The sequence below is a fragment of the Scyliorhinus canicula genome, chromosome 1, assembly GCF_902713615.1.
Source record: "Scyliorhinus canicula chromosome 1, sScyCan1.1, whole genome shotgun sequence".
Classification (NCBI taxonomy): domain Eukaryota; kingdom Metazoa; phylum Chordata; class Chondrichthyes; order Carcharhiniformes; family Scyliorhinidae; genus Scyliorhinus; species Scyliorhinus canicula.
Window position 1 is genome coordinate 209,713,152 of NC_052146.1, and position 18,109 is coordinate 209,731,260.

Sequence of the window (18,109 nt, forward strand, 5' to 3'; positions counted from 1 at the left end):
GGAAATTTAGCATGTTCAATCCACCTACCGTGCACATCTTTGGGTTGTGGGGGCGAAATCCACACAAACACGGGGCGAATGTGAAAACTCCACACGGACAGTGACCCAGAGCCGGGATCGAACCTGGGCGCCGTGAGATTGCAGTGCTACTACTGCACCACCATGCTGCCCTTAGATCCACTCTTAACTGTCCCCTCAAGGGCAATTAGGGATGGGCAATAAATGCTGGCACAGCCTACACCCATGTCCCAGGCACAAATAAAACATTTTTTTTGATTACTTTCAAATATCAAGGAATATTTATTGCAGAAATATAATTTAGTGGGACAGAATCCAGGACATACTGCACAATTAAATCCCTCCATCGAGGCACAAGGGCACCAGTGTGCATCATCTACAAAATGCATTCGCCAGCATCTGCCAAACCTGTGACCTCTACCACCAAAAAGGACAAGTCTTACAACACCAGGTTAAAGTTCAAAAGCTAGTGATTTGAAACAAAACTGTTGGACTTTAACCTGGTGTTGTAAGACTTCTTATTGTGCCCACCCCAGTCCAATGCCGGCATCTCCACATCATAGAAAGGCAAGGACAGCAGATGCATTTCCACCACTTGCAAATTGCCCTCCAAGTCAACACCATGCTGACTTGGAACTGTTGCTGCTCATTCATTATCGCTGGGTTAAATTCCTGGAATTCTCTCCCAAACAGCAGTGTGCGTGTTACTTGCATCACACGGACTGCAGCAGTTCAAGGCAGCAACTCACCACCATTATTTCAAGGGCAGCTAGAGATGGCATAAATACTGGCACAGCCAGTGACATCCACATTCCATGAAGAATACTGAGAACAGGTTGCAAAAAGAATAGTCAAGCTAGGCGAAACAGCCTTATGTTGCACCCAGCTTTATGCTCAAAGCCACATCTGGAAGCATAATTGTGGTGCCTCAAGAGTAACAGAGAAACACATAACAAATGAGGTAAATACAAGAACTGTTTCTTTAAAAAAATTTGAAATACCCAATATATAAAATACCCATATCTCATTGTTGGAGATGAACAAGGTTATCGTTTCAGTTCAATGAACTTACCTCAGACTCGGTTTTCTTATTTCCTTAATGCTTGTTCAATGGGAGGAAGATTTTACTTGCATTCTTTCATGGGATGTGGGTGTGGTTGGTTAGGCCAGCATTTGTTGCCCATCTCGAATTGCCCTTGAACGGAGTGGATGGCTATGCTATTTTAGAGGGCAGTTTATAGTTTGTTTTTAACAAATTTAGAGTACCCAATTATGTTTTTTTCCCATTAAGGAGCAATTTAGTGTGGCCAATCCACCTAACCTGCACATCTTTGGGTTGTAGGGCTAAAGCCCACAGACACGGGGGGGAATGTGCAACCTCCAGTGAGATGACCGTGACCGTGCTAAATACTGCGCCACAGTAATACAATAACTGTTAATTTGTTATTCTTCAATATGTGTGCTTTCCAAATGCCTCAGCTATTGGACACTGCAGAATGTTATTGAAGTACATCTGTAATAGTGACTACATACATAGTACTGGTGACATTTAGAGAGTAATCCAATGGCCACGCTGCACCTGCATGGCTGATAAAAACCAGGAGACCCTGCTCCTGGGAACTACCCGGCTTGCAACATCTCGTGAAATCCAACACAATCTCGCGAGACGTTGTGATGTAAATCCCGCTCATTGTGGGTGGGATCACATTTTGGGTATTCTGCACATTAGAGCGCGACAGCTAGTCTCACTCTAATATGCAGATTCCAGAATTACCTGAGGCTTTGATATTCATCCTCATTGCCTCAAGAGACCTCGGGCGAACACCGTTTGGTACTGGTCTCCACAAATGGGACCAGACGGAACAACACTCTCCTAGGGGATCATAGGCCCCTAGCTGCATGCCCTTTGGGCAGGGTGGTGCCCTGGCACTGCTGGTGCCACTTGGGCAGCCTGGCACTGCTAGGTTGGCACTAAGATGCCAAGCTGGCATTTTTTGTACGGAATTGATCAGGCTAGGGACCTTGGGACAGCATTTAAAATTGGTGTCCCGATCTCTCGCTACACTGGGGTGTTCCGGCGAGGGGAGCTCCCCAGTGTACAAAACAGGGCTATGTGCAGCCTTGGCCACGCATTTCCTGTTGAGGCCCCATATACAATGTGCCATGTGCATTATAAGCACGCTTGCTATGGGACTTTGTTCCCAATTAGTTGAATCTCGCCGTTAATCTAACATTTTATTTTAATTTCTTAATAGACATAACTTCTCTTCGACCACAAGTCTTTGTGCATGCTCAAGTCTTTCCTGCATTGCTGAATTTACAAACAGACATGTACACAGGTAGTTATATTCTGAAACAGGATTCACAAGAGAATCTTTTTCCCCAAAGTTTTATTAAAGGATATAAAACATTAGCATAATAATTTGCAATCAATTAAAAGCACGTTGCAAGCTCTTCATTTAGCCCTGGCAATTTACATAAAATATATAGTGGAATTAATACAGTGCAACATTAATTCTCTTAAGATTAAATCTTGCTCAAGATCGAGTTACAAATACAAAACTATTTACCTTTTGCTGTAAACTCAAATGTACAATAACACATCTAAACTCAACTGTAAAATATCCAAATTTATACATAATTACTTTAGCCCATGGCCAGTGAAAATAAAATTCTTTACTCCCGCTCCCATCACAATCAGGGATTTCACGGCTGTAAGTCAAAAATTCAGCACTTATAAACATTTCATTGAAGAAAAAAATGCCAATCATTAGTTTTCTGATGGTTGGGGAACTATTAAAGACCTTCAGTCCTCTATAGTTTTTGATCACATATTTAATATAGACCTGCAATTCAAAAGAGTCTTCAAATTGCTGATCTGTTGTTACAAGTTTGATACTGCTTCAAATGCAGCTTTGAGGCACCTCTTTTAACTCAATCCTGAAATTCAGGCAGCAGAGAGGTCACCAGATGTAGTGACATGCTCATGACATTACTTTTTTTTCAAAATAGAAATCTGTACAGGGGCAAATAGAAAAAAAACGAGCAAACTCCCAGAACATTGCCATGTAACAGTAATAATGTGAGAACTGTTTCACTTTATGAATAGATATTGCAATTTAATTACCCGAAAATGTATTCTCTATTTTCAACATTAACCTTTTGATTAATTTGCCACCACGATTGTCCCAAATCCAAAAATAAAGAATACCTTGGAATTAATACTTTAGACAGAATCAAACCTCAGCAGTCCAAACTCTTAGGAACCAATTCACTGGCTGAGATGCTGAGTTCTTCTATTGACCACAGTAGAATATTTTAGAACAGAAAAGGGTTACAAGTAAGAGATTTATTCAGCACAATCTTTTATAAAGAAACTCCACTGTAGATGACAGTAACATCTTTGCAGCAAACAGGATGGATGCTGAAAGAAGAACCGGCATTGCAGCTAGACAGGCCCAGCACATCAGGTGCTCCTGCTGAACAGAAGCTTCCCAAATGCAAGCAACAGGATCAAGTGTCTGTCCACACCAGTGTTTGGGGAAGCATATAATTAAGGAAAAATGTGAAAGAATTACTGTTTTACAGGATATCATGGGCAGTCAATTTGACTTCAGTGTATATGTAATGACTGTTAATTGTATGCAATTTAAAATAAAAATAAAAACATAGAGGACCTACACCCATTGCAGTCTTGTTAAATGTGCAGTTTTACTATTTACGTCTTAAGTATATAATTTTCACCTACATTACACGCTACCATATTTTCAGCCAAAATTGCCAATGAATTGAGGAACACGTCCTGCATGGTAGTACGAATAGCACAAGGTTAACAGTTTCACGTTTAGATTACTAACGCCACGCTTAATGTGTTACAGTACACTGCTGTGCACACGATTACATCTATTATAGCTCCCCCTGTAAATATAAAATGAAGATACCTGATCAAACCTCAAATTGACTAGCAGCCCCAAGGTTGGCATGTGTGATATTAACTACTAGTTACTTTATGAAGTGAAAAGTTAGACCACCCAATAGCTACTAAATATAGTGCTTAATATGTCATATATTACCTGAATCAGATGGCAAATGTGGAATGCAATGCATTGAGTGAAACTCAAGGTAATTGGGGAGAAGTATTCTTTCACATTAATTATTTTAGGGAGCCTGTATATTAGACAACAAAATCCCAACATTATAGGATGAATACTCTAGAGAAGTCAACTGCAATCATGTTCATTTTAAGCAGAGATTATATGCTCAGCATAAAGCAGCACTTAACTGCATAATCAGGATACATAAAGTACAAAGTGCAAATATTGTATCTAAAAAGATAAATATCCTTTACATAATTAAAATATATGAAATACATTATAGCTGGGTGGTCTAGCTGAGATTGCGATATGGTGCCATTTAAAGAAGTCACGTGTATTCAGGTCACAGGGCTTCGAAGCCTGCAAACACCACCTTCTATTGCCAGCGACTGTCCCGCCACAGCTCCTGGTGGAAGCCTTGAAATGTGAGTCTGTAAACAAACATATTAACCAATTCCAGATCAACACAGCTGTACAATAGGTTGTTTGGCATGACATGGATTCAAACATTGACTCAAATCCTCAATCTAAAAATTGAACGACAACGTCATTGATAAATAACGTTGAAATAATTTTTTCTTGTAATAAACTCTCCATCCAGTATGAACTTCCTCAGAATGCAAGCATACTTCTGTATTATGGCTGGAGGAAAAGTAGTTAAGGAACACTTTAAAGACTAGGATATCATGAATTGGTTGGGTGACTATACTTGTTCCTAGCAGCAATGCTGACAAACTACCAAATCTTCCCTCCCCATCCTCTCTTACCCAAGAGTTGGCAGGAAGTGGGGGACTCACATGGGGCTAAAAACAAAATATTATTATAGTCTTACTATTAAATGAGTCACAACATAATGTTACTCAATACAAACTAAATCTGCAAACCTGCCAATGTCATAGAACTGGGCTAACTCTTCATATTGATATTATATCCAGAAGTTTGGGTGTTGTTTTTCCTCCAGTGTTAGGCTGTTAAAGAAAAACTTGCATTTATATAGCACCTTTTAGGACCTCGGAACTGTTCAAAAGTGCTATTAAAGTTTAGGGGCAGCGCGGTAGCATGGTGGTTAGCATAAATGCTTCACAGCTCCAGGGTCCCAGGTTCGATTCCCGGCTGGGTCACTGTCTGTGTGGAGTCTGCACGTCCTCCCCGTGTGTGCGTGGGTTTCCTCCGGGTGCTCCGGTTTCCTCCCACAGTCAAAAAGATGTGCGGGTTAGGTGGATTGGCCATGCTAAATTGCCCGTAGTGTCCTAATAGTAAGGTTAAGGGGGGGAGTTGTTGGGTTACGGGTATAGGGTGGATGCGTGGGTTTGAGTAGGGTGATCATTGCTCGGCACAACATCGAGGGCCGAAGGGCCTGTTCTGTGCTGTACTGTTCTAAAGTGTAGTCACTGTTGTAATATAGGGGAACATTGCAGCCAACTTATGCACAGCAAGTCCCCACAAACAATAATGTAGTAATGACTGGATAATCTGTTTAACTATATTGGCTGCTGGATATATATTGACCAGAACGCCCCGCTCTTCTCTGAATAATGTCATGGGACAGGGTAGTAGTCCCTCCATATTGCACTGAAGTGTCAGGACAGGCTGCGTGTTCAAGTTCGGAAGTATCATTGAACCAGCAACTATCTGGCTTAGAAGAGAGTCTGCTACCACTGAACCAAGGCTGACACTTCAGTGCAGATGCACAGAACCAGCATGGTTCAAAGACTCAGTGTTCATAGATTCCAGTACAAAATGGCAAGGAATATTATTAGTACAAATGACACACTATAAAGATTAAAAACTTGTATCGGAGTCTTATACAAGAATTAATGATGCAATAAATCAGTGAAGATACACAAGCAATGCGACAGTAGTATTGAATAAGCTTGTACGGTTTTAGGTTGTATGATCAGAAGAATAAATTATAAAACTATTATTGGGTTGTACAAAGCCTTGACATTGCATTAGGGAGTTCTGTGATACACAAGATGTACAAAGAAGGGCAATTAAAATGATATCCAATCTTAAGGCTCCCTTATCAGGGTAAACTCAAGGTCCTGGACTACTTTTATCAAAGAAACACAACCATAAATGAAGTATGATTAAGGTTTTAAAATGCAAGTAGAAGGAAGATTCTGTCCTGTTGAATTGCATTTTGAGATGAATAGAGATGGGAGGACCTAGGAAGTTTTCATGCAAAATACACAAGCAAATAAGTTGAATCTGATCCTTGGAGTGCAGCATTTCTTTTCAGATTCACTGCCCCTTGGTAGTGAGTATGGATTCACCACAGTCCTACAGAAGAGGGCTAGACAAACCTTTGAGAAAGGTTTCTGTTAAAGTGGTTGTCACAGGATCGTTGGAAATAAGAGGATTTCAGAATTACTGCAGCCTTATGGAGTTATGTTTGACTATTTCAGAGAGAGAGAGAGAGAGAGAGAGAGAGAAACGGCCAAGAGTTTTTCCTTCAGTTGGCATCTGGTTTTTTTGCGCCTCTCCCAGAGAATTGTGCAAGGTGTGGGTAAATGGCATTTGTGGCTGCACTGTGTGGATGGGCAGTGCTTAAAGGACCGATTGCTCCAATCCCACCCTTTTTGTATATTCATAACTCCTTAAAACTGGAGATTTCTACAGAGGGTTTCAAAAAATGCTTCCTACAATTCTGGGATATTTTGCATTTTAGAGAGTGTACTTCAATTTCCTGGCATACTTTTCAAAACGTTCATAAATTACCCAGTCACAAATATTAACAATCTTCAATTTTGTCTGCTAGTAATTCTACCACTGGATTAAATTACAGTAAATCTGATCGGTTTATTGCAATGGAAATCATAAAAATAGCTCTGAAAGGGCAGGCTTTGAAGATCAAAAATACAATTTCAAAACTATTGCTTTAAACTGTTGCACAAATCACAAAAATATAACAAAGGGGGTGACTTTGCAGTTCTAAAACTGCGACAAATAACAGCTTTATATTTAAGCAATAGGAAATGACTAGCATGTTTCTGTGTGTGGTGAGCAGGGTTTGACCAAGTTAATACTTGGTCTGGCTTGAGGTAATGTCAAGAGCCAAATCACTGGCATGGCGAAACCTTGATACACTTGGAGCTCATTCTTACATTTGGTCAACAGATTGCAAAGAGAAGTGCATAAAATACAGATTCACGTTTGAAAGAACATTTGGATTGGCAGGACACACTGAGGGAATAATAAAAACTCCAAATGAATATTTTGTAATTTACATTTAGGAATGTTACACTATCATTACAGTTGTGATATGATTTCATCAGTGAACAAATCAAAGCCAAATATATCATTCTCATTGTACTACAAGAAATCACACGTAATGGTAAGGATTTCTAACAGTTTACTTAAAGGATTTCTGTAGACACAACCTCAACACAACAAAAATGGTGGCAAGCTGAGAACTGTAGACATTACAGCTGAAGAAACAAGGATTAATGACATAACTGTAAGCAGATGCCTGATGTGATTTATCACTTCAAAATGCCCGCATCGGCAGACAGGCCAACACACTCAGTCCAGGAAACAACAGGGTCACTGTAGGTCAAGATCTAATAAATATGAAAATTGATCAGAAAAACAAGGGGCTAACTGGAAGGTATTACAGATCTGTCACTTACGGGAGGGAAAATTAAATTAAAAAGGGATAATAGGTTGAAGTCAGGGTACAGGAATTAACCAAAAACATGCTCTGAAAAATGTGGTTTGAGAAGATTTTTGCTAGAAAAAAAAAGGGAGACGAAAAATAGCAGGCTTGAGGGGTTAATGATCTACTACTTTCCATGTTTCTAAGGACACTCTAAAGGAGCAGGACAATATTGCATACAAAAAGGACTTGAGGTGAGAAATTTAAAAAATATGAAGCAAACTTAGGAGGAACCAGATGACTGCGTCCAAATCTGAAGGAACTAGGTTCCTTTAAAGCACATTGAAGGAACAAAAATACATGATTGGAAAGCGTGTATACAAATATCTAATTTCCAGAGGATTTATTTTATCCAACTATGAATATTACTGGAGGGTGAAATACTCTGCTCAAGGATGTACAGAAAACATATACAAATTGAATAATTTAATATGTAAATTAGGTAACTGTACAGTGTCAAAAGTGCACATAAAATAAATGACGTGTGAAACACATTACTCTTCAAAGAGTTTATATTTTACTGTAATTCCCACAGTGTTCAACTAGTAAAAGAACAGAAGGGCAAAAATTGGAAGACCAGAATCTGCACCTGTAGGGATCAGGTCAACAGCTTTTGCTTTGTTCTTATACCAGGTTGAAGTCTATTATTTTCCAATACTGGCAACAATATCTCCAGCCATTTCCACATGCCATAAAAAAGCCGCTTTCATCACCACTGATCAAGTCAACAGATGTTGGCAAAAAAAAAAGCTTCCAAGACAGATCAGAGTTTGCAGAGCAGCTGACTGGAAAATAAATTATGGCAAGCATGTAAAATAATTTTCAAATGAGAGGAATGAAATTCTGCTTTTAAACAGATCATATTATTTCAATGACCTGTCTTGAACATGTAACAGAAGTTAGAGAAATTTGTTTCAAATATTTTCATTGCAACTGCTTTCAATTTGATCTTTTACAAATATAGTGTGGCATCAAGGAGCCCTAGCACAACTGACATCAATGGGAATCAGGGGGAAAACACTGGTTTGTGTCATACTTAGCAAGATTGTGGTGGTTGGAGGCTAATCATCTCAGTCCCAGGACATTGCTGCATACATTCCTCAGGGAATGTCCTAGGCCCAACCATCTTCATATGCTTCATCAATTACCTTTTCATAACAGTCAGAAGTGGGGATGTTCGCTGATTATTACCCAATGCTCAGCTCATAAGATACTGAAGCAGTCTGTGCTAATATACAGTGAGGCACAGACAGGCTTGGGATGATAAGTGCCACAACTGTCAGGCCATGACCATTTCCAATAAGACAGAATCTAACCATCGATATTCAATGACATTACCATATCTGAATCCTCCACTATCATTATCCTGCAGCATCTAACTGAAGAAGCGGAATGGACCAACTATGTAAATTCTGTGGCTATTGGTACAGGTCAGAGGCTGGGGGTTCGGAGGAAAATAACTTATTGTCTGACTCCCCAAAGCCTGTCCACCATCAGAAGCTCAACATTATCCAGGTAAAAGCAGCCTGCTGGATCACACCCCGTTTACCAACACATAGTGGCAGCATTGTGTGGCGGCACGGTAGCACATTGGTTAGCACTATTGCTTCACAGCGCTAGGGTCCCAGGTTCGATTTCAGCTTGGGTCACTGACTGAGGAGTCTGCACGTTCTCTCCGTGTCTGCGTGGGTTTCCTCCGGGTGCTCCGGTTTCTTCCCACAAGTCCTGAAAGACGTGCTGTTCGGTAATTTGGGCATTCTGAATTCTCACTCCTTGTACCCAAACAGCATTTGGAATGTGGTGACTAGGGGCTTTTCACAGTAACTTCATTGCAGTGTTAATATAAGCCTACTTGTGAGAATAAAGATTATTATTATTATAGAACGCTCTTTTGTCTTCATCTACCAAACCCACATTTCCAAAACTGAGGGACAAGTATAGCAGATGCATGGGAATGCGGACTTGGAATCATATCACAATTCCTTCATTGTCACGGGATCAAAATCCACGAACTCACTTTCCAGCAACTCGGTGCACCTGCACCAAATGGAATGCAGTAAATCATCACGGCGGTTCACCACCACCTTCTCGAGAGCAATAAACATTGATGTTGCTAGTATTGCCCATATCCCATGAAACAACATATTTTAAAAATTACATTATAAACCATGAGGGCAATCCACAAATATGTCAGTGAGTAGCTCAAACTTATATATGTAAATTATTTTTATTAATTCAACACACAATAGAAATTCAGAACACTCTGATAGATCAACTATTAATTTTAGATGAGATTGATAGATCTCTGTTTGTTAAAATTTTTTTTAGATAGATTTATAGAGTATCTAATTCTTTTTTTCCAATTAAGGGGCAATTTAGCGTGGCCAATCGATCTTTGGGTTGCAGACGTGAAACCCACGCAGACACGGGGACAATGTGCAAACTCCACATGGACAGTGACCCGGGGTCTCAGGATCGTACCCGGGCCCTCGACGTCGTGAGGCAACAGTGCTAACCACTGCACTACCGTGCTGCCCCCTATAGATTTCTGTTAACCAAAGATAGTAAGGGAGATGGGGCAAAGGCAGATATATTGAGTTACGGTGCAGATCAGCCTAAATCTCACTGAATCGAAGAACCCATCTGAGGGACTAAATGGTCTCCTTCTGTTCCTATGTGCCAAGCACATGAATACCATGACAACTACAGACAGTTATTTGAGATAGTACTAAGCAAGCTGGCTCAACAAAAATACAAATTCAGAAAATGCTCTGACAACTAAGCAAAGCAAATCATACAGGGCAGCACAGCTAGCTGAAGCAACAACATGCAGCGTTACAGAAAGCCAGGAGACATGGCTAATCCACGATCCCCAACATTTTTCATTCTATCCACACCACTTCAGGGAAGAACAAAGTAATAATAATAATAATCATCACATTGTCACAAGTAGGCTTCAATGAAGTTACTGTGAAAAGCCCCTAGCAAGCCAGATGCAAATTAATGTCCATTTTCTAGATTCATACATGAAAAATAGCCACTTGGGGTGATGTACTGGATGGCTACTAGCATACTTGAACATTACAACAACAAAAAAAGAATGTTTTGTAATGATTCAAAACTTGCAACAAAATGCAAGAGACAAGTCTTGTTATTTTGAAACCAGCCTTGGCATGCCTGCATCAAGTCACACAAACTTCCATCCCTCCATTAGGACTGGGCCTGGCAAGAAAAGTACCTCCGATTTAAAAAAAAACTATTTAAAATGCATCAACATTGCAGCAACTGCCAAAATAATACTTTTCTAATGCCAAAACCTGGTGCGGTAATCATCTGAATTGGCAACCCATGAACCAAGAGAATATCTACCAATTATAGGGTTGGACACTTCCACTTACCTATGCTGACAGGATAAATTTAATCAATTCTTGGTAGAACCTTGCAGTCGAAGAACAAAAATGCTCTCCACACTATAACTATCCTCCTGTGCCCCATCCACCGTTGTCAGTCTTTCCCCCCACCCCCCAAACAATGTTTCCCCCCCCATCTACCTGCACTACAATTTTGTTGTCCGGGTACAAATGTTGGAATCAAGTGAACATCGAAAAATAAAAATGCTTTTTCTGTGCAACAATTTGAATTTGCCTCATTGGGACAGCAGCATTGGCAGGATTATGTAGACAGCCAAAATGTATTTATTTATTTAAAAAATAAATTTATTTAAAAAATAAATTCATTTTTTCCCAATTAAGGTACAACTTAGCGTGGCCAATCCACCGACCCTGCACATCTTTGGGTTGTGAGGGCGAAACCCAAGCAAACACGGAGAATGTGCAAACTCCACACGGACAGTGACCCAGAGCTGGGATCGAACCTGGGACCGCGGCACTGTGAGGCAGCAGTGCTAACCACTGTGCAACCGTGCTGCCCTTAGCCAAAATTTAGATGGCCATTTTATCGTACAACTGAAAACTTAAGCGTGGATTTAGCCTGGCAGTTGGTAATGTTTCTATTGCAGATGCGGGGTGGGGAAAGAGAGAGAGAGAGAGAGAGAGAGAAAAATCATGTGACATGAGTGGGCCTATGTCTCGGCAGTGCTTTTTAAATCAAGATGAGGGCGATTAGGGCGGCTCGATGGCAGAATGGTTAGCACTGCTGCTTCATAGCACCAGAGACACGGGTGGAGTTTGCAAATTCTCCCAGGGTTTCCTCCAGGTTCTCCGGTTTTCTCCCACAACCCAAAGATGTCCAGGTTAGGTGGACTGTCCATGCTAAATTGCTCCTTAGTGCCCAAAAGGTTAGGTGGGGTTACTGGGTTCTGGGGATAGGGTGGGGTCTAGGTAGGGTGCTTTTTCGAAGGGTTGGTGCAGACTTGATGGGCTGAATGGCCTCCATCGGCACTGTAGTGATTCTATGATGGCTGCCATTGTGAATGATGTTCTGATAATGTTCTTGGTTTTGCGATGCAGGGTTTTGGTGCTCACTTTGATGAACTGCGAAATATCATTGAGAGAATTGTGGAGGTGGAGAAGAGAATCCTATTATTTGATAGAGCAATCTCCCCGAAGAGGGCTTGCCTTCAGTCCTTGGAAATCCAGTTGCATGGTATGTTGTTATTATCTTGACCAACTTGGGGAATAGGACAGAGTGTTTGTGCGCCCGGTCTCTTGTGAGGAGTGTAGGAACGAATTCCCCACCCATTTTGAGAGTTCGCTGCCATGCTTTCGCAATCTCAATTTGAAGTCTGGACATTTCAGGCTCGCTGGTCACATTGTAGCTGGTCTTCGAGGCCTGGGGTCAGTTGGAGATCCCGACTACTGATCCTATGTTTTCTTGTCCTCGATACCCGTGAGGGGTTGGAGACGACTGGATATGCAGAGTCCTGCAGGGGCCAGGGTTCCATACTGCCCGGGCGTCGGGGCGATGGTATGGTGTAGGTGAAGGTGCTTCGTTCAATGGCACTTTGGAGGGATTCTGAAAGTTGCTCGATAATCCTGTTATGGCTTTGGCCCTTCTAAGCTTCACAGATGGTGTTATTATCCTGTGATTATGCTGTTGATTTAATGCTATTGTCCTTTTTCCTGACACGGTTGTATGATAAACGAGCATGGAGGCGAGCGTTGCCTGTTATGGCAAAACCCACACTGATTCGGTATGTGACATGTGGTTTGTATAGTCTAGTCCATCTTTTTAATGTGCTGTAATCCTTGCATTTACAAAGAGGGAGTGCAGTTTAGACACTCTTCACCTCGCATATAGAGAAGATGAGTCGAAACACAGCAAGGTGGTGGGTGATCTTGTTGGGTGTAAGGTTAGTTAAGTCCTCACTTGGATTGGGGAAAGCCCAGAGTTAGAGCTATCTATATCGGGTTTTATTTAGTCTTTTTCTTACTTTGACTCTCAAGAATCCATGCTCATCTCCTACGAAAGCCCAGACAGATCATGCATCAGAGAGAGGACTGGGTTCCTTGTGCTTGGCATCTTTGGAGTCATTGGAGTAGGGGGAAATGTGTGGTGGGAGCCCTTCTTCGATTTGAGAGTAGGAGATGGGCATCCTCCCTCCAAGTGGTCTTATATGGTGGCTTCCTGAGTGCCCCCCTCTGTGGAGTCAGGTGTACCCTGAGGGAGGCAGTGTTTCTGTCTCTCTGATGAGGTTATGCTGTTCTGTTGCCATGTTTTGTAATGGCGCACGGTGCTGGTCTGTGACTGGCATTCTTTGGTTAATCATGGCCTTCCTCTCTATGGGGGTTTCTTCTACTTGGGTAGGCAGTGTGCTTTTGCAGGTCCTAATTTGGTTTATTGGGGGGAAGAGAGAGAGAGAGAGAGAGAGAGAGAGAGAGAGAGAGAGAGAGAGAGAGAGAGAGAGAGAGAGAGAGAGAGAGAGAGAGAGAGAGAGAGAGAGAGAGAGAGAATGACATTCTTCGAGTGTCAGTGGGGCTGGTGAGCTGCCTTGGGTGCAGAGGAGTAAGGCAAACTTGACTGGCATTTTCATATTTCTATACTCATACAGAACGTTCTAAGTTGTGTCTCTAAACAGGTGTCTAGTCCCCCTGGGGTACTGACTGATGTCTTTGTTGCCAGCGCTAGTTTACATCATACAATGGGCAGCACGGTAGCACAGTGGGTAGCAGCACTGTTGCTTCACAGCTCCAGGATCCCAGTTTCATTTGTGTGGAGGCTGCTCTGTCTCCCTAGGCGGGATTCTCCGGCCCGGAGAATCCCCGCCGCCCCAACGCTGGCACGCACCGGTCGCGGGCTGCCGTACGCGGCCATGCCACCGATTCTTGGCCCGGGATGGGCCGAGCGGCCGCTCTAAAAAGGCACAATCCCACCAGCACCGTCCACACCTGGTTACAGCCGGTGGGATTTCTGCGTGCAGGGTCGGGGCGGGCGGCGTGTGTGTGTGTGTGTGGTGGGGGGGGCTCCAATGCCGGGTGGCCGCCAATGGGGCCTGGCCCGCGATCGGGGCCCACCGATCCCTGAACTCCCGTGCCATGTTGCGTCGGGGCCAGCGCATCGAGGTAGGCCACCGTGCATGCGCGTTTTGCCGCCGGTGCCACTGCGCATGCGTGGATCCCACGGCGCACAGTTCGCGCCAGGATGGGAGGCTGGAACGGCATGAACCGCTCCAATGCCGTGCTGGGCCCCTGTAGGAGCCAGAATCGGTACTCCCAGCCGCCCGTTCACACCGTCATGAAATGCGATGGCGTGGACACTCTGCCGCCGAATGGGAGAATCCCGCCCCGTGTTGGCGTGGGTTTCGTCCAGGTGCTCCGGTTTCATCCCACAAGTCCCGAAAGAAGTGATGTTAGGTAATTTGGACATTCTGTATTCTCCCAGTGTACCCGAACAGGCACCGATGTGGCGACTAGGGGTTTTTCACAGTAACTTCATTGCAGTGTTAATGTAAGCCTACTTGTGACAATAAAGATTATTACAATCACATGGTTTACCCAAACTCTTCCTCAAGGAAAATGACCTGTGTAGTCTCCTGCCTTTCTAAACAACTCAATTGTATGTGAACGCCAAAAAAGATTTAAAAGTATTGTTTAAGTTAAATGCTTTATTTTGTCATTTTCATAGAAATACCAAGTCTGCTATCTCTATTCTATGTTAATCTTCCAATATCCATTTTATAATTTTAGATTTTGAATCCTGACTGGAAGAGGTGTTGGTGTTTTTTTAAGAATATGAAAAAAGAAATAAAAAGCGTGAAAAGAAACTCTAGGTTAATAAAAATGAAGTGATGTTCAATTTCCAAGGGTAACAGAGATAATTCTTTCAAAGTGAATAAAGCAGCAACATATCTAATTCCGTTGCAAAACAGATACGTCTAGAGTAAATATTTTCAGGGCAGATAGATGAATTAGGTTTTAAACTCCATTTGAAGCAAATACAGACAAAAACAAGGATATTTGAAAAAGCAGCATGAAATCTTCACGGATCAGCCAGAAAAAAAGGCCCAGTGATAAATGGTGGCAGACTACTTTCATGATTAAATAAGCTCTAAGTTATCAAACCGAAGGTCCGAATAAAAATATTCCAGCATATATTGGCTAACCAGCAGTACCTTTGGGTCAATTGGAGAAAGCAGTCAATTGGAATAATTGGAGGAATTACTTGGACGAGATCAGAGTTTTGCCAAAAATAGCCAATAAAAAGGGTGAAAATAAAACCAGAAACAATCTTCTCAAAACACTACCATGTCACATCATGGGTTAAGCTGGTTTACCTCCAATAAGTCAATAATTTTTTTACATTATTTAAAATAGCAAACACCAACATGTCAGCTTTGCTGACAGATTATTTTTTGATCAAACTTGCCAACTATTCTCCCCCCATCCTGAGTATTTGTGGTTACTTGCTGAAAAACATTTGTGGCCAGACTCGAAGTGGGGGTGGTGAAGAGGGATTAGTCTCGTAAAGGAAGGTCAAAAGCGTAATTTAAAATTGAAGTGAGAAGAGCAGCTGTGGCTGTCAGGCCTTCAACAATACCAGCTGCAGAATTTGCGGGCAATATGGAAACAATGTACACCAGATGTCAAAGAATGGAAGAGAAGCTGCTCAGCAAGCAGCCAACTTACCATGCCTTTAATGTCCCAGTGTCACCTCTGTTACTGAGCCACATTTCACACAGAATAAAACTGTTTCGAGTTCTAATGTAAATCAAAGCTCTAACATTTTGAGAACCACTCAGCAGGTTTAGAGACTCGACACAAAGATTCTACACTTTGTTGCTTTGAAGTACTTGGAAAAAATAAATGTGAAGGTTAGAGATCTTCCTTGAAAACCTCAAACAAGTGCCATGATCAAAAAGAGGTTCGGAGGTCTGAACAATTTATGATTTAGTAATAGAAAATAATCTTCAGGGGACATTCTACACTTCAAGGCTACTACAAAATATACTTTGCTGTGACCCCAAACACATGATTTGTATTGATCAGAAAAGACATTCATGGGGCTGGTTTAGCTCACTAGGCCAAATCGCTGGCTTTTAAAGCAGACCAAGCAGCACGGTTCAATTCCCGCACCAACCTCCCCGAACAGGCGCCGGAATGTGGCGACTAGGGGCTTTTCACAGTAACTTCATTTGAAGCCTACTCGTGACAATAAGCGATTTTCATTTCATTTCACCTCACAGCTGTGTGTGATCTCTTAAAAAATATATATATTGGATAGGCATCTGTAAAATGTATAACTCAAAAGACTGACTGCCTCAATAAATAAAAAAAATATAATTACAAAGAAGATGTACTAAAAAGCTTTAAATTACTAGGGTTGATTTAGACTTACCTTAGCTTTACCATCTTGAGTTGACATGTACCCAACACACATACTTTCAGTGGTATGACTCCATAAAAACTCAACTGTATAGGAACAATTTTAAAACATAATGAAGCAAAATTAAATGCACTTACAAAAACAGGTCGCTTAGTAACAAAGGATAGCTAGAAATATTAACACGTAAACTTTTAACATTGAAATAGTAATTTCACGTTTCAATGACAAATCTCTTCAATGCTTCTTCCAATCCAAATTTCATAATGTTTCATGAAAGGAAGACTTTTTGATTAATCAAATCGAAGGCTGAAAGAAATTATTATATGGTTAATTAAAGCTAGATATATTTATAATTTCTCAGCTTCTAATCGGTTTTGTTATAGTCACTACTACACAAACAAAAATTTGCCCTTCCACAAATTTTCTCAGGAAAACAAATCATTTAAAGCTGTGCTGGTAAGACAACTGGCCAATTGTGGCCTCATGCTCCTCCACAATTACATTTGCTCCATCACTAGCAACCATGCCTTCAGTGACCTAGGACCCAAGCCCTGGAATTTCCTCCTAAACCTCACCAGCTGATTGCTGCTCACTTTTCTTCCTTTAAGATGCTCCTTAAAACCTGCATCTCGCTTTTGATCATTTGTCTTAAAATTACCTTATGTGGCTCAATGTCAAATTTTGTTTGATAATGCTCCTGTGATGTACCTTATGCTATAATATAGATGTTTTATCAATCCAGGTTGGAACAATTATTTATTTTTCTGGAGTACATACTTTTCAATCCAAAAGCACCGCATTAGTTTTCAAATATACGCTGGTGACACCCATCTCTCCAACACCACCATTTCTCCCAACCCCTCCACTAAATTATCAGGCATCTAGTGTTGGGTGAGCAGACATTTCCTCCAATTAAATATCAACAAGATTGAAGCTGTTGTTTTTGAATCCCCACTCCAAACTTTGATTCCTGGAGGAAGTGTATGAATTGCCCAGGCGGAATGGCTTTGGGTATCTGCAGGTTTGGGACTTTGTAACAAGAGGTGCCGTCCTTTCCTGGGCTTCCGCCTCAGAGGTTGCAGGATAAGGTGCTGTTGAAGGACGAAGTAGGAGAGGGGAAGGTGTCGGCTGTTTACAAGGAGTTGATGGAGTGGGAGGGAGCCCTGGTGAGGGTACTAAAGGAGATGGCTAGGGAAATTGCAAATGCATTCGTAATAATTTACCAAAATTCACTGGACTCTGGGGTGGTCGCGACGGATTAGAAAACAGCAAACGTGACACAACTGTTTAAAAAAGGAGGTAGGCAGAAAACGGGTAATAATAGGCCAGTTGGCTTAATTTCAGTAGTAGGGAAGATGCTGGATTCTATCATCAAGGAAGAAATAGCGAGGCATCTGGATAGAAATTGTACCATTGGTCAGACGCATTATGGGTTCATAAAGGGCAGGTCGTGCCTAACTAATTTAGTGGAATTTTAGAGCAGCACAGTGGCACAGTGGGTTAGCGCTGCAACCTCACGGCGTTGAAGTCCCTGGTTCAATCCCGGCTCTGGGTCACT

The 18,109-nt window shown here is 41.7% G+C and overlaps 1 protein-coding gene across 4 annotated transcripts in view; it reads right to left on the minus strand.

The window, feature by feature from the left end:
• Window positions 1-2,379: 2,379 nt before the first annotated feature.
• tasp1 (taspase, threonine aspartase, 1) overlaps window positions 2,380-18,109 on the minus strand; it is a 123,693-nt gene continuing 107,963 nt past the window's right edge. For 3 of the 4 annotated variants that reach the window (XR_005461830.1, XM_038806849.1, XM_038806866.1), the window contains 2 exons: window positions 16,564-16,637; window positions 2,380-4,543 (listed from right to left, as the gene is read on the minus strand). Coding sequence is in view for 2 of the 4 variants with exons in the window: in XM_038806849.1 (XP_038662777.1) it covers window positions 4,451-4,543; window positions 16,564-16,637 (167 nt within the window). In the remaining 2 variants the exon portion in view is untranslated. Of the gene's footprint in view, window positions 4,544-16,563; window positions 16,638-18,109 lie in introns of those variants that run through there. The other variant, XR_005461829.1, reaches the window with a different exon arrangement.